This window comes from Orcinus orca, chromosome 17, assembly GCF_937001465.1.
Source record: "Orcinus orca chromosome 17, mOrcOrc1.1, whole genome shotgun sequence".
Taxonomy (NCBI): Eukaryota; Metazoa; Chordata; class Mammalia; order Artiodactyla; family Delphinidae; genus Orcinus; species Orcinus orca.
In genome coordinates, this window is record NC_064575.1 from 53,422,950 (window position 1) to 53,448,181 (window position 25,232).

General features: G+C 36.6%; 1 protein-coding gene across 6 annotated transcripts in view; it reads right to left on the reverse strand.

Annotated features, from left to right (window-relative positions):
- The window catches only part of UBR5 (ubiquitin protein ligase E3 component n-recognin 5), a 142,420-nt gene that overhangs the window by 83,088 nt on the left and 34,100 nt on the right, over window positions 1-25,232 (reverse strand). For 4 of the 6 annotated variants that reach the window (XM_004275328.3, XM_033438166.2, XM_033438167.2 and 1 more), the window contains exons 2-9: window positions 20,278-20,322; window positions 19,821-19,902; window positions 19,274-19,350; window positions 18,424-18,543; window positions 7,120-7,309; window positions 6,768-6,927; window positions 6,033-6,182; window positions 4,043-4,254 (exon numbers count right to left, since the gene is read on the reverse strand). In XM_004275328.3, coding sequence (XP_004275376.1) covers window positions 4,043-4,254; window positions 6,033-6,182; window positions 6,768-6,927; window positions 7,120-7,309; window positions 18,424-18,543; window positions 19,274-19,350; window positions 19,821-19,902; window positions 20,278-20,322 — 1,036 coding nt within the window. The remainder of the gene's footprint in view (window positions 1-4,042; window positions 4,255-6,032; window positions 6,183-6,767; window positions 6,928-7,119; window positions 7,310-18,423; window positions 18,544-19,273; window positions 19,351-19,820; window positions 19,903-20,277; window positions 20,323-25,232) is intronic. The other 2 variants (XM_033438168.2, XM_004275329.4) reach the window with 1 other exon arrangement.

A 25,232-nucleotide genomic window follows, 5' to 3' on the forward strand; every position in this document is an offset into this window, starting at 1 on the left:
AGACCTTCCTCACCCAACTTCCACTTCTAGAACCTCGAAGGCGAAGCAGAATGACCAACAAATTTGATCAACTGGTCCCAACAGTGATGGCTGCTTCAAATAATTTAAGGAGCCAAACGTCATGGGACTATTTCCTCTCAACATCATTCAAAGAAACTTGAGAATAACACACAACTCTACAATTCAAAAGGCTGGTGGAGAATAAATTTTCTTATTTTCCCTAAACTATATGAAAATAGATCCAGAACAGTAAGTGATACAACTGTAAATTAACAATACTGACTTGCTGAATCAGTTTCGTTTCTTCATCACCCACCAAACAACTTTTGTCAAATTCTTCTCTGGGAGCTTACTGGAAATAAAGGATGTGTGCATTTTCTAATCTGAAAGGGTTTGTTTTGTTACAGGGCACAAAGCAGAAGTTTTTATGTTCAACTTCAGATTTACTTAGTATGGATTTCCGTGTAAGTTTTCTCGGCCCTTTCCCTTCAGCATTTACTACTTAGCTCTTACCTTTGCATTCTTACTTTTAACAGTCTTTGATACTATTGTGGCTGCATTTTTTATTCTCTTATCAGTCACTTTAGATTCTTGTTGGAAGTAGGTTGGTATATATATGTATGTATGTGTGTATATATATATATACACATACACACATATATATATAGTTACAACATAAATGTAGACATTCAGCAACACAGAACTAAATTTCTAATCTGAGAAAAGTAAATTCCAAAAATGACTGAGAAGTGAAAATGGAGCCATGTTAGATAACTGCCTAATTGAAAGATTGCACCTTCCCATCAAAGTAACTCTTAGTAATCACTCTGGCCTCCTGTGATTCCCCAAAGCCTCTTATACCTAATTCCATTATGGTACTTAACACCAAAGTATTAACATCATTGTTCTGCCTTTCTACAAAACTCTCACCCTAACACCTGAACAAAAGGCCTAACACACAATATGCATTTAACCAAGGCTACTCAATCACGTGTGCATGTGTGTCCCCATCCACTGATGGATGCTTAGGTTGCTTCCATATCTTGGCTATTGTAAACAATGCTGCAATAGACATGGGGGTAAATGTATTTGGAGTTAGTGTTTTCATTTTCTTCAGATAAATACCCAGAAGTGGAATTGCTAAATCATACAGTAGCTCTGTTTTTAATTTTTTAAAGACCCTCCCTACTGTTTTCCATAGTGGCTGAACCAATGTACATTCCCACCAACAGTGCACAAGGGTTACCAATTATGCTTTTATACTAGTTTTGACATTTAAATCAAAATAGTTTATGGAAATAAAGTTTAAGGTTACCTCAAATATTTTCAATTTAAGATTATACTGTAAAGGCTTAAAGAGAACATTCATTCCACCATTAAGGGAGCTTTATTAGCCTGGAAAATGGTGAAATTTTGAAGAAGTAGCTGTTCCTCTAAATAGGTGGTGGGAAAGTCAAAATTATTCCAGATAATTTAACAGTGGAATTTCTCAGGCACTCTAACAAAAGGAAGAATGAAAAATACCATGGATACTAACCAATCTTACAATTTAGGTCATTTCTGAAATTAAGCTGGGACACCCTCTTCCCACCGCCCCACCCCCCAAAAAAAACAAAAAACAAAAAAAAAAAGGGAGAGAGCGAGAAAGCAAAAGAGACAGAGAGACTACCTCCAAACAGTGCGTGCTGACGCCCTATACCTCCCTGCTCTCTCCACCTACCTCTCCATCTCCTATCAAGTTTGCCCCAAAACCCTTTTCTCCTCCTCAGGGATCACCACCCCCAATTCTGGAGGACTAAGAAGGCCCCACATAGTGCCTGTTTCTTCATGTGGAATGTATCCTATGCCCCTGTATGATCATTTTGCACACTGTTCTAAAAGCAAGGTCTTTTTTCCCTTTAACAACTCTCTGCATTCTCTTTCTGACTGTAGCATTCAGCCTTGCAAAACAATCATCTAGTGGTTTGTTGATAACTGGGATAATGCTTAACAGCTTAATTAGGTTTATGCTGTTTTCTTTCCCTGAACTGAAATTTCAATCACAAGCTAATAAAAAGTAGTTCTTCAGTGACATTTTAGATTAGGTTTTTCGTTAATAGGAAAAAAAAGGTATAGGTAGGATATACTTTGTTGCACACACTGCTATTTCTCCTTCATTCAATGTCTAAACAAACGAAGGAAATAACACACTAAGTAAGTAAGACCTGTACAGTGTCAAGATTTTACGATGCATTTAGTAACTGTCTCTGAAAACAAGCTATACCCAAAACCATGCCTATCAGTAAAGGCCAACAAAGACCGGCTAACTCTAACAGAGGGTACACTGGCCAGGGAAAAAGCTTGCTAAACTCATACTGTTCAAAACACTTTCAGATGTGTGACAAAGAAGCCTACACTAATATGTATGCAATGGCACTATTAAAACAAGATTAATGAGTCCTCTATTACTTCCTGCCAATATGACATAGACACAGCTCTAGCATGATCAAGGCAAGAGAAACAGGAAACAAAGAACAATGTAGGGAAAAAAAAAGAAATGAAAAAGAAAAAGCCCAATGGTTTAAATCACCTTCTACCATATGAAGTAAAAGTAGAAACTGGAACATTTCTAGTTTTATGGAAATAAGTAAGAGAATGCAATTCAGGGAAAGTCTGTCAGCTGCCAAAGAAAACAGAATAACCTTTTGCTTACAAAGAGGCTGATTGAAATTCATGTTCCTTCTTGCATTCAAGCTTTCCACATGAGCTGAATACAGAGGAAAATAAATGAACTACATCAAGAGTCACAATAACTATGAAATATAAACAAATTCAGAACACTAAATAATATTTTTCCTTTAATATCCCAAATTCAACTTCAAAGAAAGAAAAGAAATCTACATCAGAATCTCCTTATCTGCTAGAGATAACCTTCAAGTTCTTATCTTCTTTTACTTCTACTTTAGAAAAGTTCCTATCCAACTGGCTCTGGAAATAAGAAACAGGCACTCCAAAAAACAGGTGAAAAACCCATGGCTTCCTACAGGAGCCTTTGAAGATAAATTACCAATCACTTAAGACAGTGAAACCTACACACCATCAATAGACTATGTCTATATGGGAAAAGAATCTAAAAAAGAGTGGATATATGTATTTGTATAACAGATTCACTTTGCTGTACACCTGAAACTAACACAATACTGTAAATCAATTACACCCCAATAAAAATAAAAGTAAAATAAAAGAATGTGTCAACTCTGTTTCACTTGTAGCAGTGATGGATTTTTACAGATACAAATCAACTTAAATCCTGCATGCTTTCTAGAAGCTAGTCATTGTACTACCACTCAGGATGCAGAGCATAATTCCCCCAGTCCATTCCTGTTCAGCCTGCTTTGTCTCCCACAGCTTTTAGAGCAAAGGGCCTGTCAGAATTCACTGCCATCAAACGGGAAAGCTAAAATCAAAGAAACACAGATCCCTAATCTTGCCCTGACATGCATGCTTGTAACAATGACCAGAAACCTGCCCTGCAGAAAATGGGGTACTCTTGACAGTACAAAACAAATTCCTATCAAGAAATATACCATTCGTTACTGGTATAATTACCACCAGAAAAGAAATCTTGAAACAGAATGCTGATATATTATCTGGAACTACCATCCTTATTTCTCTGATTTACTTCATCAAGTAGAAAAAGAAATAGCACCACTGAACACATCTCCTTAAAACGACTCCTGTACTGTCAAATAAAGATGATCTACTTATATTTAAAACAAAACAAAAATATCACTTTATGTCTGCATTTTATTTTTATTTTTTATTTTCTGACCGCGCCATGCAGCATGCAGGATCTTAGTTCCCTGACCACGGATCGAACCCATGACCCCTGCAGTGGAAGCATAGAGTCCTAACCACTGGACGGCCAGGGAATTCCTATCTCTGCATTTTAAATGACAGTACGAAAATCTGAAATAAAACAGAAACCTTTTTGGGGGGGCGGAGGGGAGTGCCAGGAATTCAGTTAAAATGGAAAGGATGGGTGGGGTTTCTTTTCAAATACCTTATCAGGCCACCACTGCAAATCTTCTCCTAGAGACACTGGACTTTGAACAGGTGTATTCTTCTTATCCAAGTTTGGCTCTCCTTCCTTGCTGGTAGAGCCCCTTTCATTATCAAATGAGGCTCCATCAAGCCACCTTCGTTCACGTAAACGTAAAACGGATTCACGTTCACGCAACAGCTCAGAGTCTCTCTCTAAGGGAAGAAGGAGAACTGGTATGCAATTGGGTCACACCAGTGGGATAAAAGTAAGCCACTCTCTAGTAAAGACCCTTCAGGATGCAACTAACAGCAGTTTATCCACTCACAAGAACTTAATGTAAATGTATATCTAATAAGCTTGACATGCAACATTCAAAACATTAACTCTTTCAAGTGAATGTATGAAAATTATAAACTAGTATTTTTAAGCACTATGTAGAGGCAGACTTTTCTGAATTCCAACTATATGCTTTTAGAGCAGAACTGCTTTATTTTAAACTGGATTTTGGATTTTTTAAATGGAGTTTTAAATTTTTGGCTTTCATTAAAAATGTTTACCGTAACTTAAATTTATTAGAAAATATTCATAAATTAAAATTTTAACACGTTAGATACATAAACCAAAAAAGAGTATTTGTTAGAGAGTCTACACATACAGATTAAAAAAAAAAAAAACAACCAAATCTTGAAAAGGGTAAAATAAAAATCCATTAACTATAAAACTTCTGATAATCCAAGCCCTTGTTTAGAGTAATTTTACAGGCTGGATTTTTATGGAAAAGTCTTAAAATTTCTGAGAAACTAGACAGAATTTTTCTTTTGAGAATCTTTATAGAAAGATTACTTTACAAAAATGCTTCCCATGAAACTGGCCTACAAACTTTTTAAAACCAGTTTTTTTCAGCTTGCTCACATATTATTTTTTAAATAGGCAACCAAAATAAACTTTCCAAGACTTGGATAGTAAGGATTAAAAACAATATTAAGTTGAACCATATAAAACTGCCATCCATGCAGATCTAACATGGTCAAGTACCACCAATTTCATATGGTTCAAAGTAAAACAGATGCCCACATAGAATGACCTAAGGAAAAGCAAAAGGGAGAAATTTAGAAGGAGTTTTGTGTTAGATATTGAATATCTTAAATGCAATACTTGATGCATTTTAGGCAGTAAAATATGCACTTATTTTTAAAAAATTTTTAAGCCATTACATAATAGGTTCAGTACACTAAAAGATCATCGTAAGTCTGTTATTTTAAAACTGCTTTCAAGTACTAGGTATTTGCAGTAAGGTCTTAATATAAAACAGCATCCTTTCCAGTTTACTAATGATAAGTAAATAATATATCTGATTCTTGCCTGTTACTTCAATCAAGCAGTTTTACATTCTGGAAAGTAAAAATACTGACTTTACAAAAGTTAAAATGCAAGCTAAATCCACATCAACATACACAGAGAAAGGTTTATATTTGTATGATTTCAAAATCTTCTTTCTAAACTCTACTGTGTACTATACCTTTTCAAGATTTCAAACTTCTGAAAATATCATTTTAGTATAATAAGCATTTCTATATATTTACTATTGATCAATCTCATTCTAATAAGTTTTTTCATATTTCACTCTTCCATCTAACCAGGGTTTAAAATGAACAAAATAATCACTTTATTTTAATCAAATAAACTAAAGAGACTTGTTATCTGAATGCTGCATGTCACCGTAAAGCAGAATTCTGCTTTTACTTCAGAATCCATATTCCTAATTAAAAATACAGTTAGGTAAGTTGTAACCCTTTACATATATGCTACTATGTTGATAAGATCATCTCTAAAGTTCTAGTGTGGCTCTTCAAACTCAAAAGTAACTATTTTAATGCCAAAGCATCCAAAAACACTATCAAGTAATGATTTCGTCTACTGTAATATTAAAAGTTCAAATACAATGAATTCTACCACTATCTCTCCATAGAGTCAGCCAACAATCACAAAGAAATAAATGCAAAATTACCTCGAGATGAGCCTAGCCTGGAAAGTGACGAACGACGAAAAGAAGGGTAACCAAAATAGCTAATGTCTTCAGAAAACATGGCATCTGCATCAATAATGACACTTGGGTGGGCAGAATGAATGTCAGCATCAAGAAGAGACATAAGATCCTCTATAAACAGAAACAAACATAAATGAAGCAGATATAGAGAAAAAAATCTGCAGACCATTGAAAAATCCCTGAAAATTAAAACATTAAAATCAGGGACTGACTACTGACATAACCTGAGAAGAAAAACAGTAACTACCTAGGAAATAAAGTTAACGTTATTAACACAGATTTTAAGGAACATCAATTGCATGATTGTTGCTTGGGCTAACTACTAAATTACCACAAGAAAAAAAGATCACTATTGAAGATTCTTGTGACATCACAGAAAGTCAAAATCTAAATGCAGTTCAGTTATTCCATATTCAGTAATAAGGGCATCAAAATACAACATTCCAGTCATCTATCAGCCAGTGATAAAGACATGCACATACATCCATGTCTTTATAGGACCAAACACAAGTCCACTGAGCAAAAACATTTTCCCTTAAAGAGAATTTTACCATCAAATCAAACACTACAGTGAGAAATATCTACCACCTTGGAAAGAACAGTCAGCAAATCTATTGCACTTTAAAATTCCATTCCCCAGTCAAAAAAAAATCTCTCCCTTCAGAGATGAGAAAACCATGATGGTGATCAACCAACCTCCAGGCAAATAAGATTCACTGGCTGTATCATCCCCATCATCTCCATCTTCATCATCCCGGCTAAGTAAATTATTTACAGCAAGGTTTACATCAAGATTTGTTCGCTGAAGTTCTCGAATAATGACACTTCTGGATTTGCCTTGTAAAACGACTTGGGCCTGAAATAAAAAATAGAGTACTATGCTAATTATCTTTTTCATAACTTCTTTATTAAAATCAGCTTCCTAGGATCAATACAGAAAACCAGTATTTCACAGTTCATGATATAAATCATGACTACAGCCTGCTATATTTAGTTAAACCTCACCCTGTCCTGCTATCTTACGTTAATTGTTCTACAAGATCCATACCTGTGAAATCAGCTCCTCTGGAATCACAGATGCTGGAATAACTGGCTGGGGTTGACTGCCCAAAAGCCCAGATCCTCGATCCCGTCCCGTCCGAATTACTCGAGTCTGTCGGCGAGAATCTCGAGCTCCAGCTGACGACCTACCAGAGGATCCTCCTCCACTTCCACCCACTCCAGAACTCCAACGACTTCTAAATGTTGGAGAATTTAAAGAAACAGCATTTTAAACAATCATTCAGAAAGATCGCTTTGGGTCTCATGTTCATTATCTTAGAATATGATAAAGTTATTTTTCTAACTGACATAATATGCTATAGTAGTATTTTGACAGAATAGAACTGAACTTTAAAATAACACTGTTCCGGGCTTCCCTGGTGGCGCAGTGGTTGGGGGTCCACCTGCCGATGCAGGGGACACGGGTTCGTGCCCCGGTCCGGGAGGATCCCACATGCCATGGAGCGGCTGGGCCCGTGAGCCATGGCCGCTGAGCCTGCGCGTCCAGAGCCTGTGCTCTGCATCGGGAGAGGCCACAGCAGTGAGAGGCCCGCGTACCGCAAAAAAAAAAAACAACAACAAAAAAACACTGTTCCAATTTTTTTTAATGCTGAAGTATAAACTCACTTTTTAGAAAGATATATACCACCCTTTTGCATCTTTTAAAACAATTTTTTAAAGAACCACATACCAAGCATTTCTAGTCACAGCTCTAAAGTGAGTTATAGAATGCATCTCACCTTTGCGTGAAAGACCTATGAGACATAACTACTAACAGTCTGCAGCACAAAAAGTAAAATTCAGAGTTTACAGTTTAAAGACACAACTAAATGGAAAGACACCCGTGCCCAGGGGATGGAAAATTTAATATTGTTAAGATGTCCATACTGCTCAAAGCAATCTACAGATTCATCAAAATCCCTATGAATATCCCAATAGATTTTGTCCCTCAAAGGACATAATCAACAGAGTAAGGAAGCAACCTATAGAATGGAAGAAAATATTTATAAATCGTTTATCTAATGAGAGGTTAGTATCCAGAATATATAAAGAGCTCCAACACTCAACAACAAAAAAAATCAAATAACCTGATTAAAATATGGGAAAGAATGCGAACAGACATTTCTCCAAAGATAATACACAAATGGCCAAGTAAGCATATGAACAGATGGTCAACATCACTAATCATGAGAAATACAAATCAAAACCACAATCACCTATCACCTCACACCCATCAGAATGGCTACCATGAAAAAAAAAAAAGAAAATTACAAGTGTTGGCAAGGATGTATAGAAACTGTAACCCTAGTGCACTGTAGGTAGGACTGTAAAATAGTGCAGTGCTATGAAAAACAGTATGAAGTTTCCTAAAAAATTAAAAATAGAACCACTATATATGACTCAGCAGTTATAATTCTATGTATATATCCAAAAAAATTGAAAACAGAGTCTCGAAGAGATATTTGCATACCCATGTTCATAGCAGCACTATGTGTAAGAGCTGCGTGGTATAACGTTGATTGTTCTCAATTAATGTCTCGATTTGATTGCTATCAACTTCAACTGGTCTACTCAACCGTGGAGCATCATCATCCAGAGAGAAATCTCCAGCAAGGAACTTCGCAGACCACTTCTGACACATTTGATCAGTCACAGTACCTTCCCCATACACTGCACAATTTTTTTTGGCGTTTCAGTTGTGTTTTTACCTTTCTTGAAATAATAAAGCATAATATGCCGCAAGTGTTGTTTTTCTTCCATCTTCAATATTAAAATGGCTACACAAAAATTCACCAATTTTGGTAAGTTTTTTTACATGCACGCTGATATGACAGCTGTCACAATACAATCTAACAAAATTGTTTCAAATGAAGTTAAAGACAACTAAGCGCCACTAGAGCCATCTTATGGGAAAACCGAACAAACCTTTTGGCCAACCCAATACAACACAGATGAACCTTGAAGATATTATGCTAAGTGAAATACGCCAATCACAAGAAGACAAATACTATATGATTACAAATATAAAAGGTACCTAACGTAGTCAAATTCATAGAAACAGAAAGTAGAATGGTGGCTGTCAGATGGTGGGGAGAGGGGTAAAGGGAGTTGTTTATTGGATATAAAGTTTCAGTTTTACAAGATGAAAAAGTTATAATAGAGATTTCTTTCACAACAATATAAATATACTTAATACTACTGAGATGTGCAGTTATAACCGAAAAGATAGTAAATTTTATGTTATGTGTTTTTAAACATGATTTTAAAAATATAGTCATGTGTTATCAAAGAAAGCAGTACTCTCAAAAACAGACAAGTTTTCTTTTCAACTTATATGCTTTGTGACAATTACGCAACAGAAAATAATATAGGATCAATGAAACATACAAACAGATATTCAAAACAAACATTAAATCAGCACTTCTACTTCATGGTTTCCTGTAAGTTGTCAAAATTAAGTCAGGTGGAACCACTCTTTTGGAAGCTTTTAACAGTCAAAAGCTACATATATTATTTCAACTTGAAAACAGGAGGAACCATACTAAAGAGTCTTAAAAAGATATAATTAGGGTAACTATATGTCCCAGTTTGCCTGAGATAATGCCAGAGTAAGCCTACTGTCTGAGCCTATTATTAATTTCACTCCAAAAAGCCCCTGTTCAGACATTATATGGCCAAAATAAATATAAGTAATGACTCAATATTTCTACCGAAAAATGCATATGATTTTCCCCCTAAGCAAATAATACTGGAAACCTGATCAGGTATACTATCCAAGTACACAGCTATTCCTGGCAGACCTTACAGGTATCACAAACTCAAATCTCCACGAGAGGTAGATAGGTTACTAATTTCTAAGTAAAGTCAAGACGACAGGGAAGAGTGGAGAATACCTGCGTATCCAGAACATTCAAATTCTTGCCTTTAAGCCAATTTGCAATCTCTGCTACACAAACCCTCACCTGAGGTTAGTTGAAAGACAAAGGTCAAAATATCTCTGGCTTGCCCATTCATTAACCTGACCGTTACCATGGAGAATACCACGTTTTCCCACTTGCACCCGCAGTGCAGGATTTCTTCTATCAGAATCCAAACAATCTACCAGCCGACCAGCCTCAACTGCTCCTGAACATTCCTCTAACCAGCTTGCTATCCAGAGAAAGAGCAATGTGTTAGACTAAGTATACATTAATAGAGGTTTATTAGTGGTCACAAAAGACAGTACTGGAATCCCCTTTTTATCTATAATTACAGTGAGTTATATAATTTTCAATACTAAACTCAAAAATAATGGAAAAGGGCTTCCCTGGTGGCGCAGTGGTTGAGAGTCCGCCTGCCGATGCAGGGGACACGGGTTCGTGCCCCGGTCCGGGAAGATCCCACATGCCGCAGAGCGGCTGGGCCCGTGAGCCATGGCCGCTGAGCCTGCGCGTCCAGAGCCTGTGCTCCGCAACAGGAGAGGCCACAACAGTGAGAGGCCCACGTACCGCAAAAAAAAATAATAATAATGGAAAAACCAGTTTCTTCTATCCATACTTTGCTCATCAAATTAATCCTACAATTTGACCCCATCATATAATACTCAAGGTACACAAAGTGACTCCAGTCAACTGAGAAAATCACACTGAGTATGGAATTAATCCACAGCTTGCAACCTTAAAGCCCATGGGTCAAGTCTGGTCCATATACTTGATTGGCTGGTTAAAAAAAATGTACAGCATCAAAAACAAGAAAAGTCCGAGGGCTTCCTTGGTGGCGCAGTGGTTGAGAGTCCGCCTGCCGATGCAGGGGACACGGGTTCGTGCCCCGGTCCAGGAAGATCCCACATGCCGCAGAGCGGCTGGGCCCGTGAGCCATGGCCGCTGAGCCTGCGCGTCCGGAGCCTGTGCTCCGCAACGGGAGAGGCCACAACAGTGAGAGGCCCGCGTACCTAAATAAATAAATAAATAAATAAATAAAATAAAAATGGGGTGTCCACTTACATTGTCGAAGCCCTACAACCTACTATCTTACCACCTTTTTAGACTGGGGCCAGCTTCAGCTGTCTACAATTACAATGGCCTGCTTGGCTTTTTCCTTTCAAATCCTGTACTATCAGCTCAAATTAAACTCCGAAGGAAATACGGTAGCTCAAACCAATGAAAAGCAGCTTATACCTATCATCCATTATAGCCAGTGATAACAAACAACGGAATAAAGAGACTTTTGATACTAATATTTCCATTTTAAACATCCTATTAAACATAAACTCTTTTTTAAAAAGTATTTATTTATCTATTTTTGGCTATGTTGGGTCTTCGTTGCTGCACGCGGGCTTTTTCTAGTTGCGGCGAGCGGGGGAGGTGGGGCTACTCTTCATTGTGGTGCGCAGGCTTCTCATTGCGGTGGCTTCTCTTGTTGCGGAGCATGGGCTCCAGGTGCGTGGGCTTCAGCAGTTGTGGCACTGAATCATTAAATCACTCACTTCAGTAGTCCGGCTTAGTTGCTACACGGCATGTGGGATCGTCCCAGACCAGGGATCGAACCCGTGTCCCCTGCACTGGTAGGCGGATTCTTAACCACTGCGCCATCAGGGTCCAACACAAACTGTCTTTTTTTCTCCAAATAAAGTTGGTGTTCTTGCCCTTAACCTGGTCTGAAATAAGTTTAACAAAAATATCCAGGACATTTTTAAAATATCTCCCAGGATAAATTTCAGTAATTATGAATGGGGAAAAGACAGCAGCTAGAAATACTTAGCACATAAACCTGCCAATTTAGTGAAAACACCAAAGGGAAAAATATTCAAAGTCCCAGGAATTTTGACTGCTATGTATTCCTAAGAATGATTAGTTATAATAAATGATCAATTCTCAATTATCCATGCTGATGGAAAAGAAAAACAGTACCAGTCATCCCAAAATCTTTCAAATGCATCTCTCAGAGACCACTTGCTCCCTAATTCACAACACTTCTCTGAACCCAAAGGGAGCAAGCCAGGACTCCAAAGGTAAGGGGTTGGGGACCAAGGTCTGTGGGGACAGTCTCTTTCACATATGACTGCATTTGGTAAATTTGCAGATAAAAATCCCCTCTGGGGACTCAAGATCTGTCTGTTCTAGATTCTCTATTACATATAGTAAATTGCAAGCTTCTTTAAAAGTTTATTGTAATCAATACAAATGGGGGAAAAAAACTATACAACTCAAGAAAAAAAATTTTTTATGAAGGATAGTATTTTTGACTCTAAAGTTTCTTAATTTACAGAATAACGGATCACAATTTCACTATCAACAAACTGAGAAAAATTTCAGAGAGGCCAAGAGAAACAATCAGCCTTTAATAAGTGCTTACATTTTGTGGACATCTGCAAGACCAAATAAAGGTAAACATATGGCTTAGCCAGTGGGACACTGTGACATTTTTCAAAAGTGCAATTCAGAAACCCAATGCTAAAGAAAGCTTACACAGAGTCCACTGTAGGGGGGAGGGGGAGGGGGAGGGAGACAGAAATACATGAGTCAAACAGGAGTGCAAGCCAGGGTGAGTAAGGGGGACTCAAATTTTAATGATTCTCTCCACATTTTAAAGTCTTAAAATTAGCCCCAACCTTCTTTGGAGTAGGTCTACTGAGGCTTTATTCAAGCTCAAATGTACTACTTTATTATTATATTTGTTACATATGTTATTAGCAAAGTCATAAAATTCCACTACTCTCAGTCATTCTGTCATGCAGTGTATTATAATTGGCTGTATCTAAGTTTTATTTATAAAGAGAAGAGGATTTAAATCTAGGACAATTTGAGCGACATAAACAGCAATGGATTATAAACCATAAAATAAAACAAATATACGAGACCATAATGATATAAATAACTCAATAGAAACAGACATAAGTGGGCAAGGAGGGAAAGTTCTTCTTTACAGTCAAATTTCAGTTAATGAGTACAAAAGAAATAATGAAAAAAGTTTTTAAAAATCACTACTTGGGGAGTTCCCTGGTGGTCCAGCAGTTAGGATTCGGTGCTTTCACTGCCATGGCCTGGGTTCAATCCCTGGTCAGGGAACTGAGATCCCACAAGCCACGCAGCATGGCCAAAAACAAAACAAAAAAATCACTACTTGGCCAACACCACAGTAACAACTAAAGCAAAAAATCACCAATGGATGGTAAAATTAATGAGCAAAAGTATGATGGAAAATAGGATATTTACATAGTCATGAAGTATCTCTCCACAAAATACATACGAATTACAAAGGGGAAAACAGTAACTTTACAGTTGAGAAGTCTGGCAAACACCACCTTAACTAAGTGATCAGAGGTATAACCATCACCAGTGATGAGACATATCAGTACCATGTGCCTCCTGATACGATGCACTGAGAAGGGCACATCATCACTTCTGTGGTATTCCTGCCAGAAATGCATCACCTGCAATACCAATCAAAATCCCAGCAAGTTTTTTTGTGGGTATCAACAAACTGATTCTAAAATTTATAGGGAGAGGCAGAAGACCTAAAATAGCCAACACAATACTGAAGAAGAACAAAGTTCTTTTGACTAACTGACACTACCCAACTTCAAGACTTACTGTAAAGCGACAGTAATCAAGACAGCGTGCTATTGGAGAAAAAAAAATGGACAAATAGATCAGCGGAATAGTAAAAAGAGTCCAGAAATAGACCCCCATAGAGTCAACTGATCTTTGACAAAGAAGCAAAGGCAATACAAAGAAGCAAAGACGGCTGATTCAACAAATGGTGCTGGAACAACTGGACATCCACATGGAAAAAAGACACAGACCTTCACAAAAATTAACTGAAAACTGATCACCGACCTAAATGTAAAATGCAAAACTATGAAACTCCTAGAAGATAACAGAAGAAAATCTGGACGACCTTGGGTTTGGCAATGACTTTTTAGATATGATACCAAAGGCACAATGAAAGAAATAACTGATAAGCTGGACTTCATTAAAATGAAAAACTTTGGCTCTGTAAAAGACACTGTCAAGATAATGAAAAGAAAAGCCACAGACTGGGAGAAAATATCTGCGGGAGACACATCTGATAAAGAAGGCTTATCCAAAATATACAAACAACCTGATGGGAAAATGGGCCAAAGACCTTAAAAGACACCTCACCAGAAAAGATCAACAGCTGGTAAATAAGCATATAAAAAGATACTTCACATCATATGTCATCAGGCAAATGCAAATTTAAAAAACAAGATACCACTACACACCTATTAGAATGACCAAAATCCAGAACAATGACACCACCAAAGGGTGGTAAGGATATGGGGCAACAACAACTCTCACTCATTTCTGGTGGGAATGCAAAACAGTACAGCCACTTTAGAAAACAGTTCAGCAGTTTCTTACAAAACTAAACATATTGTTACCATATGATCCAGCAATCATGTTCCTTGGTATTTAACCCAAAGGAGCTGATAACTTACGTCCACACAAAAACCAGGACACAGCTTTATTCATAATGCCAAAACTTGGAAGCAACCAAGATGTCTTTCAGCAGGTGAATGTGTAAATAAACTGTGGTACATCTACACAATGAAATATTATTCAGCACTAAAAAGAAATGAGTTATTAAGCCATGAAAAGACACGGAGGAACCTTAAATGCATACTATTGTACTAAGTGAAGGAAGTCAAGCTGGAAAGGCTACATACTGTATGAATCCAACTATATGACATTCTGGAAAAGACAAAACTAAGAAGATGGTAAAAAGATCAATGGATTTTTAGGACAGTGAAACTACTTGATATGATACTGTAATGGAAGATGCATGTCATTATAAACTTATCCAAACCCACAGAACATACAACACCTAGAGTGAACTCTAATGTAAACTATGGACTGTGGGTGATGATGTGTCAATGTAGGTTCATCAATTGTAACAAATGGACCACTCGGGGTGGGGGGGCGGGGGTACTGATAACAAGGGAGGCTGTACATGTGTGGGGACAGGGAGCATATGTAAAACCCCTGAACCACCTTCTCATTTTTGCTGTGAACCTGAAAACTGCTCTTAAAAAATAAAGACTTTAAAAAAATGCATCACCTGGGTTTAATTGTGAGGAAATAATAGACAAATTCAAACATTACACAAAATAACCAGTCAGTTTTCAAACTCATCAGGGTCTAGAAAGATAAAGATTGAGAAACTGTCCCAGACTGGAGGAAACTACAGAAGCATGACAATAAATGCAATATGGGATCCTGGATTGAATCCTGGAGCAGAGAAATGGTACGCATGGGACAGGCAGTGAAATCTTTATAAACTCTGTAGATTAAGCACTGATAAGTGTTAATTTCCTGGTTTTGATAACTGGACTATGGTTATGTAAAATGTTAAGATTTGGGGAAGTTGGGTGACATTTTGCAACTTTTTAAAGTCAGATTATTTCAAAATGAAATGTTAAATTTAAAAATAAATAAAGAATACAGGATTAGGAACAAATGCCACTACATAAATGTATAAACTAAATAAGGGATCAGCAAACTTTTCCTGTAAAGAGCAGAATGGTAAATCATTTATTTATTAGGCTTTGTAGGCTCATCAGTCTTAGTCATGACAACTCATTTCTACCATCTTAGCACAAAAGCAACCACAGACAGTAAATAAAACATCAAGCATGGCCGTATCTCAGTAAAAATAGGAGGCGCCGGATTTAGCCTGTAGGCTGTAATTTGACAACCCCTCAACTAAAAAAAGAACTAAATTTTAATCTCTAAACAGGTAAAGTTTCACATAGTATCATACATAATTTATTCTTTCTTAAATATAAACTTTTTGCAGATTTATCAAATAAAATGAAAATTCCATTTGTTTATATATATTATTTTCAGAATTCTTTATCATACACTGTTATGTTATGTGTGTGCATAGAACCATTAAAAGGAGATATCTAACATTTTAATAAAAACCAGAGCTATGTTTCCTATGAACAGTTCTAGCACAGAATGAGCTAAAGGATGCACTCAACTAAATGACCTCCCTCTGACCTCAAATTAAATTTAGTTCGGCATAAAAACAAAAAAGAGAAAATAAGTACCTTGGGACCTCAATTTTTAAATGTAACTTTACCTAGAAATTCAGAGTCAAAATAAAATGTTTAAAAAACATCTTCTCCTTAATTATATTTTCAAACAATTTAATTTGCTTCTAGTTATATTTCTCTGATCAGCCTCTGAACACATATGCTGACTTGACTGATTTGGCATTTATCTAACCATTAAATGAGTAATTTCAGAAAATTTGGCTATTCAAAAATCAAGGTATAAAATGAATAAAATCATCTGGCTTGGAATCTGTATATGATTCCTTTAGTTGACAGCATATCAACTTTAGATAAAATGGAAGAAGAGTTGAGTATCTAGTTTAAAAAGTAAGAACTCTACAAATAATTTTAAAAGTAAAAACAAGGTGCAAAGTTCCAGTTATAAAATAAAGTCATGGAGATATAATGTACAGCATGGTGACTATAGTTAGCAACACTGTACTGCATATTTGAAAGTTGATAAGAGAGCAGATCTTAAAAGTCCTCATCACAAGAAAAACAATTTGTAACTATATATGGTGGTGGATGTTAACTAAATTTCTTGTGGGGATCATTTCACAATACATTTGACCCTTGAACAACACAGACTGAACTGTGTGGATCCACTTATATGTGAATTTGTTTCAATAAATATATTGGAAAAATTTTTGGAGATTTGCAGTGATTTGAAAAAGCTCACAGATGAATCATGTAGCCTGGAAATATCAAAAAAAATTAAGACAAAGGTAGGTCATGAATGCATAAAATATTTATAGACACTAGTTTATGCTTACATAGGCATAAGGTGATATTTAATATAAAATTAATAATGTGTTAGTTTTCTTACTGTTTTACCCCTTTGCTTTCATAGAATTACATTACCATACATAATGCTTCTCTCTCTCTTGGTTGGAGAAACTGCATATCAGCCTATCATAACAGGTAAGCGTGGGGTTTTTTTGTTTTTTTGTTTTTTTTGCAGTACGCGGGCCTCTCACTGTTGTGGCCTCTCCCGTTGCGGAGCACAGGCTCCGGACGTGCAGGCTCAGCGGCCATGGCTCACAGGCCCAGCGGCTCCGTGGCATGTGGGATCTTCCCGGACCAGGGCACGAACCCGTGTCCCCTGCATCGGCAGGCGGACTCTCAACCACTGCGCCACCAGGGAAGCCCAGCGTGGTTTTTTTTAGTGTAACAATGTTTCTAATACTATATGATGAATATGACTATATATATCATGTGATACTATATGCCATAAAGTTTTTATACCAATTCATTCATTAGTGTATAGGTTAGGCTACCATGAGGTAATCATGCTGCTGCTGCTTTGCTATCAATTCATGAATCACTATACCTGTAAATAAATACGAATTTTTCACATTATCTCTTCCTTTTTGATGTCTAGTGTTAGTAATACATATAACATCTAGAGTTTTGTATCATATAGGACATATAGGTAATGACAGACAATTCATCTTATAAACAGATGATGTAAACTTACGGTATCAATAAGTACAGTACTGTTAATATATTTTCTCTTCAGGATTTTCTTAATAACATTTTGTTTTCTCTAGCTTACTTTATTATAAGAATACAGTACATAATACATATAACATACAAAATATGTATTAATCACCTGTTTACGTTAATGGTAAGGCTTCCAGTCAACCCGAGGCTATTAGTAGTTAAGTTTTGAGGGAGTCAAAAGTTACAAGTGGGTTTTTGACTGTGCAGAGGGTCAATGCCCCTAACCCCTAGATTGCTCAAGAGTCACACATATATACAAATACTGAATCGTTATGTTGTACACTTGAAACAAATATAATGTTATGTGTCAAGTATACCACTATAATGTTTTTAAAGTAAAAACTTCGTTAAAGGCTTTAAAGTTCAGTTACATAATCGTTTCAAGCCTCACTAAATTAATTCAGAAAGAACTACTGTATTCGAACACTAGAAAGAAATGTTAGATTTTTTTTTTTACCCAAGAATTAGTCACAAATGAGACCAAAGATAGTATCACTGAAAATTTTTAAATAACATAAATGACACGATAAATGCATGCAGTCATTATACATTTTTAGAAGGACAAAAACCTAGGTTAGCTGTGATTAGCCTATGTGGGTTTTTTTATCATGGTGGCTCACCATGAGCGACAGGAGCCCCTGCTCAGAGTTCAGGAGTTCCCTCACTCCATCGCTGGATAACTCTGAAATGAGCACTCACTGAGCAATAACCCAGACCCGCGGATGCCATCTTCTGACCACAACTTACCCCAGGGTGTTGCCTGCCAGCCTGCCCAGAGTCTCGGAACCTGAGAGAAACCACGGGGAGTCGCTTGTCCTACCAGGCCTCGATGTCCTCCCTGCCCCCGAATTGCTATTCAACTTTGACCTGGGAAAAAAACAAAAGGTAGAAAAATCACAGAACAGTCCCAAAATCCCTAGGAACAAGCCAGGCCTCACTACTCTGGGACTTACTGTGATACAATATCAGCCTAACAATTCTCTGATTATTGTTACTGAATGGATACTTCAGATCAAAGAGCAAACCTAACAATTTCTAGCCTCATAACAATCCAGTTCCTGTTTGAAACTGTTTTCACGGTTTAACTGCAAATGAATTGTTCCTTAGATTTTTTAAAGTAATCATATTTTCCTTAGAAGCAGTCAACTGAAAGTCATCATACATTATCTAGCAACCTTTTTTATATGACGTCACTTATAAAGGCCAAAATTTTAAAGACTCCGTCATTTTCAAATTGAGCTACTTGACTTGGGAATATTAAAAGGGAAAAAACATGATCCAAAAAGTCAGTTCACTCAAAGAGCCAGATCTGTCTTGGGCCCTACCACATACACATCATTCTTCTGGTAATCTATTTCTGTTAAGTGATCACTGACTCCTCTGCTACTTTTAATGCAAATATTTTAGCTATAAATCACTGCTTGCATAAAAATTAAAATCAAACTACAAAGTAACCATTTCACTCTATTTTAAGCATCTCCTTTTCCACAATGCTTTTTTTTTTTAATTTGAGGGTTCCCAAAAATCAAAACACAGGTGTAATATAATACCTTTAAGAGCTAAATATTTATTAAATGGAAAGGACATAATGTCTTACCCATCATTATTGTCAGGTTTACCCAATTCCAATCGGTCTGGCTGTACTGAAAAACCGATCCTGCAAACTCTACCATCCTAGAAGCAAAGAAAATAGAAGAAACTTCCAAAGTAAAAATGTGTATTAAAACTTGAATTTATTCAACAAACAAATTATGTACCTATCACTGTCAATTCAGAAGGCAACAAATAAGCTCCCTTCTAGAAGGCACTCACACCTGAGCTGGGGAAGTATGGTTTGTATACATTATCATAAAACCAGTAAAAATAATTTAAAATATCTCCATCTAACAGAATTCAGAGTAAGGAAATGACTAGATATCAGGAACTTCTCCATTCTCTTACTAACTAGTTTCAACCTCTAGTAAATCATTTAAGCCTTCTCTGGGCCAGAGGATTTATACAATAAGGAAATGGAACTGGGTGGTCTCTGGAAGAACTACTGCAAGAAACTGCTGTTTTCCACGGTTGAAAAGAAGACACATGATGATGCACAGCTGTATTTTAACATCCATGTTCATTTCTCTACCGTAGAGTAAACGGTTTACCTCAAGAAGAAAGGCAGCATGATTTGGGCCCACCACACACTGTTTAATGGTAGCCTGTTCCAACACATTCAAAGGGGGATGGCTGGGAAATAAAGAAAAGTATGCAAACAAAATTATTTTTCAAATGGCAAATGCATCCTAGGGTTTTTTAGAAAATCCAATTAACAAAAGAAAAAAATTGCTAGTAAAGCCTGTTTTAAAAAACTAATATTTACATATTTTAAAGGAATAATTGAAAAAATTATTATATCTACACAGTCATTATAGCTCTTTGGTATGGCAGAGTTTTTAAAAATCAGTATGAATACCAACTATAATTCAAATGAATGCAACCCATAAAAATTTGATAGTTAGATTAAAATTTTCTTAATAGCTGCTGCCTAAAATATGAGTACTTTTTCCTAATTAAAACAAAATCATTCTTTTTAGGAAATGTAAAATATCTTAAATCTCTTACCTGTTTAAATTATATTTGTTCAGTTTCTCTGAAACTTCCCGTAACCTTTAAAAACAAAACAAAACATGAATAAACCACATGTACAAAGCCTTTGTAAGCAAAACAGTTCTGATTTGGTGATCTCTAACAGTAGCATACAAAAATTTTACTAAGCAAGAATGTTTTTTATATTATCTTTGATTTCTGTCCCAGAAAAGATCACAAGTCAACCCTGCAGTTGCCTTCCCTCACCACCTCATTTGCAACTTCAGTCATCATCATCTTAGTATTTTACAGACGAGGAAACTGAAGCTTCTAGAGTTTATTTAGAAAACCAGCAGTAGAACTGGTACTTGAACCAACGCCCAATGGAAAGCCAGTTTTTAAACACCATACTACATATGCCAAGAGACTCTTGAATGTACACGTACATGATGAAATGAAAATATTTGGGAAGCACATATATATTAAGAATTTAATATAAAGAGACAGAAACAATGCAAAAGCCAAATTGGCTTAAGGTGAGAATAGTCTCAAAAGTTCTTGAATCACCTTGTGACACATAATTGTACAAATTAAAACCCATATCTATAAAATAAGGATAACAACTCACATTTTTAAGAGTATTGAATATGCTTAGAAAAATCTCAAAGGGCTGTGTAACAGAAAGATATTAACTCATGTTATCTATTTTGATTTTGCTGTTTCTCTCAAAGAAACAGTCTTGAATTAATATAAAATATTGTAATACTCATTTAAATTGGGCACTTTTGTCAACCTAAGGAAGCCATTTTATAATACAAAGATGTATTCAAATGTAGAGATTTTAAGAGTTCAATTCTATTAAATTACCAAAACAAATGCCTTTGAAAACTTTTCCAGAAATTATTCTCTTAAAAATAAACTGAGCATTTTAGGAACAACAGGGAAAAAAATTAGAACAGTAAATCAACAGGAAATTCCGTAAGTTTTGCTTTCTAGAGAGTGACAAAAATACATGAAATCAAATTTCAATCATTCGTCCTAACAGACGAAAGTGGTATACATACTCAAAATTAATCATGCCTTAAAGCCAGTTTAGGATTTAAAAGCTACCACCAATCATATAACATATGGCCAAATAATCTAATTATTTTGATAAAGAGATTCTAATAGGAGCCAGTTGTCCTTCAATTTTACTTTATCCAGTAAAGTTCTAACCACTGTTCAACGATGAGTAGTATCTTTCAAACACTAAAATATGCATAAGCAAATGTCCAACACTAAATCGTATTTCTAAGCAAAAATAACTTTCAAATGATGCCATATTTAATTTGTCTACCAAGAAGTAAATACTCACTAGTGATTTTATTCTCACTTCCAAAGAATAACATCAGATCATGTGTGACTTGGCCCTCAATAAAATACATTTTCATTTTTCTAGCCTTTCATTAACAAAAATGTGTCTTCTTCAGTCCTGTAAAGTCAAGCTTTTTGACCAAATCCCAGTTTGCTCATTTATAAGGCACATATCTGTGTTTCAAGGCAAGATAAAACACCATAAGAATAATGCACTGTGGAACTCATGAGCTCTGAGAGAAGGCTGACTAGAAAATGGGGAGAAGAAAATAGACTAGGAGGCTCCAAACTGAGAGGCTCCATTCTGGGCAATAACAACAGCCCTGAGAAGACCCGGAGCAGAGGCAGGAGTTCTCATTCTCCTCAGCCCACACTGACTATGAGTAATTTATAAAACTCCTCACCAGACTACAGACTAGAGCCAGACTGTGAGAAAAGACTAAGAAAGGTTTTATTTCCCAAAAGCCATAGTAGTGACACTTTCGAAAGATAACTTGTTCACCAGCATACAACTAAACCCATTCATTTCCATTCCTTTTTTCTTAGCCCAACACTGTCTCTAGCGTTTTCACAAAGAATACGGGGGGGGGGGGGGGGGGGCGGGGGGGCACAAAACTTGTCAAAGCTTTTTTCAAAGCTGGACAATAACTGAGATTAAGAATTAAATGATGCTTTCATGGCTCCAAATATCATTCCAGGCAAATAATATCTATAAAACTAAAGTAAGGTTTGAGGATATCAAGATGCTAGAAAATAACAAGTCAAGAACTCAAAAGCAAATTTCAGGTTAGGAAGGGGACAGAAGAAATGTTTACTGACATCAAATTTTCTAATATTAAAAATCATGGTGGGGGCTTCCCTGGTGGCACAGTGGTTGAGAGTCCGCCTGCCAATGCAGGGAACACGGGTTCGTGCCCCGGTCCGGGAGGATCCCACATGCCGCGGAGCGGCTAGGCCCGTGAGCCATGGCCGCTGAGCCTGCGCGTCCGGAGCCTGTGCTCCGCAACAGGAGAGGCCACAGCGGGGAGAGGCCTGCGTACCGCAAAAAAAAAAAAAAGAAAAAAATCATGGTGGACTCCATCTGAAATGTACACCCATTTGTACTGGAAATAATACCCACTGGATAGCAAGAAATCTGGGGTTTACTCCCAGCTCATCTACTACCAACTGGGTTCATTTAAGCCCACTAAGTTTCCGGTCTCATGTACGTGAAGAAAGACTAATAGTCCTCTCTGGTTCTTTTCAGTCCTGAAATTGTTATGAATGTATGAAAAGCAAATATATCAATGGAAGATATTTATGTAATGTTTATATGGAAATAGCACTTACTAACTGTCATATTCAATTTCATCTTACCCATCTGAAACTTTCACACACAAATTAATTTTACATGGACACTTAGAATATTTCCCCAAATATCAAATTTGTTTAATTTCTTAAATTCAATCCGCAAAATTTACAGAAAATGTATCATTTTTCCAAATCTCAAGATAGTTATCATGACTAAATTGGCCCCATACACATTAGTTTACACAGATCCCAGATAACAGTAACAAAGAAACCTTCAAGCAAAGGGGGAAAAAAAATGGTACTAACTATAAAATAAGGAGTACTTTGTTCCCCTTTACATTATAGAGTCTTCAGCAGACATGTAAATCCCAGAACCGCAGGCCACTGATCATATTCATTTAAATTTACTGAGTTACTAAATGTCTCTACAAAAGTATTAGGCACTCATCTAATTTAAAGGATCTTCTTCCAAAAGCTTACAATGCTTCAAGTTATTAACTATATTTCCTCTCACAGCGATATTAACAAAAGTTTTCCCTGTTTTTAAAGTAAAATCTAAACCACCCTACAGCTCACCAAATTCCATTTCAGAATAAATCTTTACATGTGATTGTGAAGGAAAACAATTTTAAGAACACAGCATAACATTACAAAATAACCTAACTCAGCATTTAATCTCATTTCAGAGACAGGCAGGAAAGCCTTTGTGAGGTGGCTATAACACACAATGGATAGGTAAGCAGTGAGCTTCTGACAATCCTTAGTACTCCTACACTAAAGATTTATTCTATATTCTGATTCAATAACCTATTTCATTCCTTCACATTTATAGACATTTTACAGATTGAGAGGCTGGAATTTTTTTTGACCACCAAGGTAAGGTAACAGCAAATTGATGTTAATAGAGAAATCAGTATAACAGTACTTGCTAGAGGGTAACGTATCTCATAGCTGCCCTTGAAATTCCCTACAATTTCAGTCTCATTTCCCCCAAATTTAACCTTATAATTTCAAAGATTAGTCATCTTTTGATGACCCTCAATTGACAGTAGCACTTAACACAGGTTCTTTGGTTTTACAATTCCCTGCCCTAATCCTAAATCCCCTGCCATCTGTTCAGACACACACACCCCTAAAATGAAACCTGTTAAATTCCCAGCTAAATTTCTAAAGGTAAAAAGTTTAGGTACATCTGAATTCCTAAAAGGCTCCAATTCTCCAGGACATAAGGATATTCCTGACAGCCCACCTTCTACAAGATGATCCTTTTGCTATCCCTGGAACTGTAAGATCAGGCATACCCACCCACGTTTCACGTGTATCAGTACTCACTTTAATGGCAGAAAGTGGCATAATCTGCCCCCAGTATATTTCCTCCAGGAACATTATTATTATTTCAGGCCCAGCTCAAATGCTACCTCCTCCATGTGCTTTTCTGGTAGTTCTGATTTTCTTCCTACATAAATCTACAGCTTCTCCCTCACAAAGGACCTTTACTGTCTACTTGACATTCTACGGTCATTTGTGTTTCAATCTGAGCTACCTTCAGACTTTAAGCAAAGAAGAGATAAAACTTACCAAGTATTTCCCCACTCTTCCACTTCTTTAGATAACAGTTCCAACAGTGAAAAATGTACAATAATACTTGTTACAATACATTTCAGAGGCAGAAAAGATTCCTGATCTTCAACTCAACAAAACTACTCCTTAGGTCTTCCACCTCAAATTGAAGTTTAGAACAAGCAAGAAAAGTGTGAATATACAGATTTCTTTTAGGATAGTCGCCCATATAAATCTTGTAAGCAGACTAGTTAACACAGCGAAAACGTTTAATAACTCACCGCTCACCAATAATCATATTAGCAAACTACCTTTAAAGTGACCTCACTCTACTCTCTAGATAACCATCCACGGAATAAAACTTTTACAGATCCATTTTGGAGTATAGGGCTCAATAATCCATACAAAGAAACAACAGCCAGTCAGTGAAAGGTTACCTACAACACTAAATCATAGACTCCTGCAGAAAACGTCTTAAAGATCACCTCTTGTCATCCATGTCAGAGAAGGCAGGTATTGCCAAAATGCAAATGTACCCAGACCACCTTCTTGCAGAAGAAGAAATACTGCAGGAATATTTCTGGCATTTCTCCAAGAGCAAACTATCTAAAGTTTAAAACTTAAAACTGAAGAAGCAATCAAAGGGCACTTTTTTCCCCCCTCTTGGAGCAAAGACTATGTTACTAGATAGATGGCAGAGAGAGGCACCAAACCCACCTCCAACCACAGAACATGGTCTTTCCACTATATCTTCATGCACTTTCCTGAGTATAGGGAGTCCGTCCACA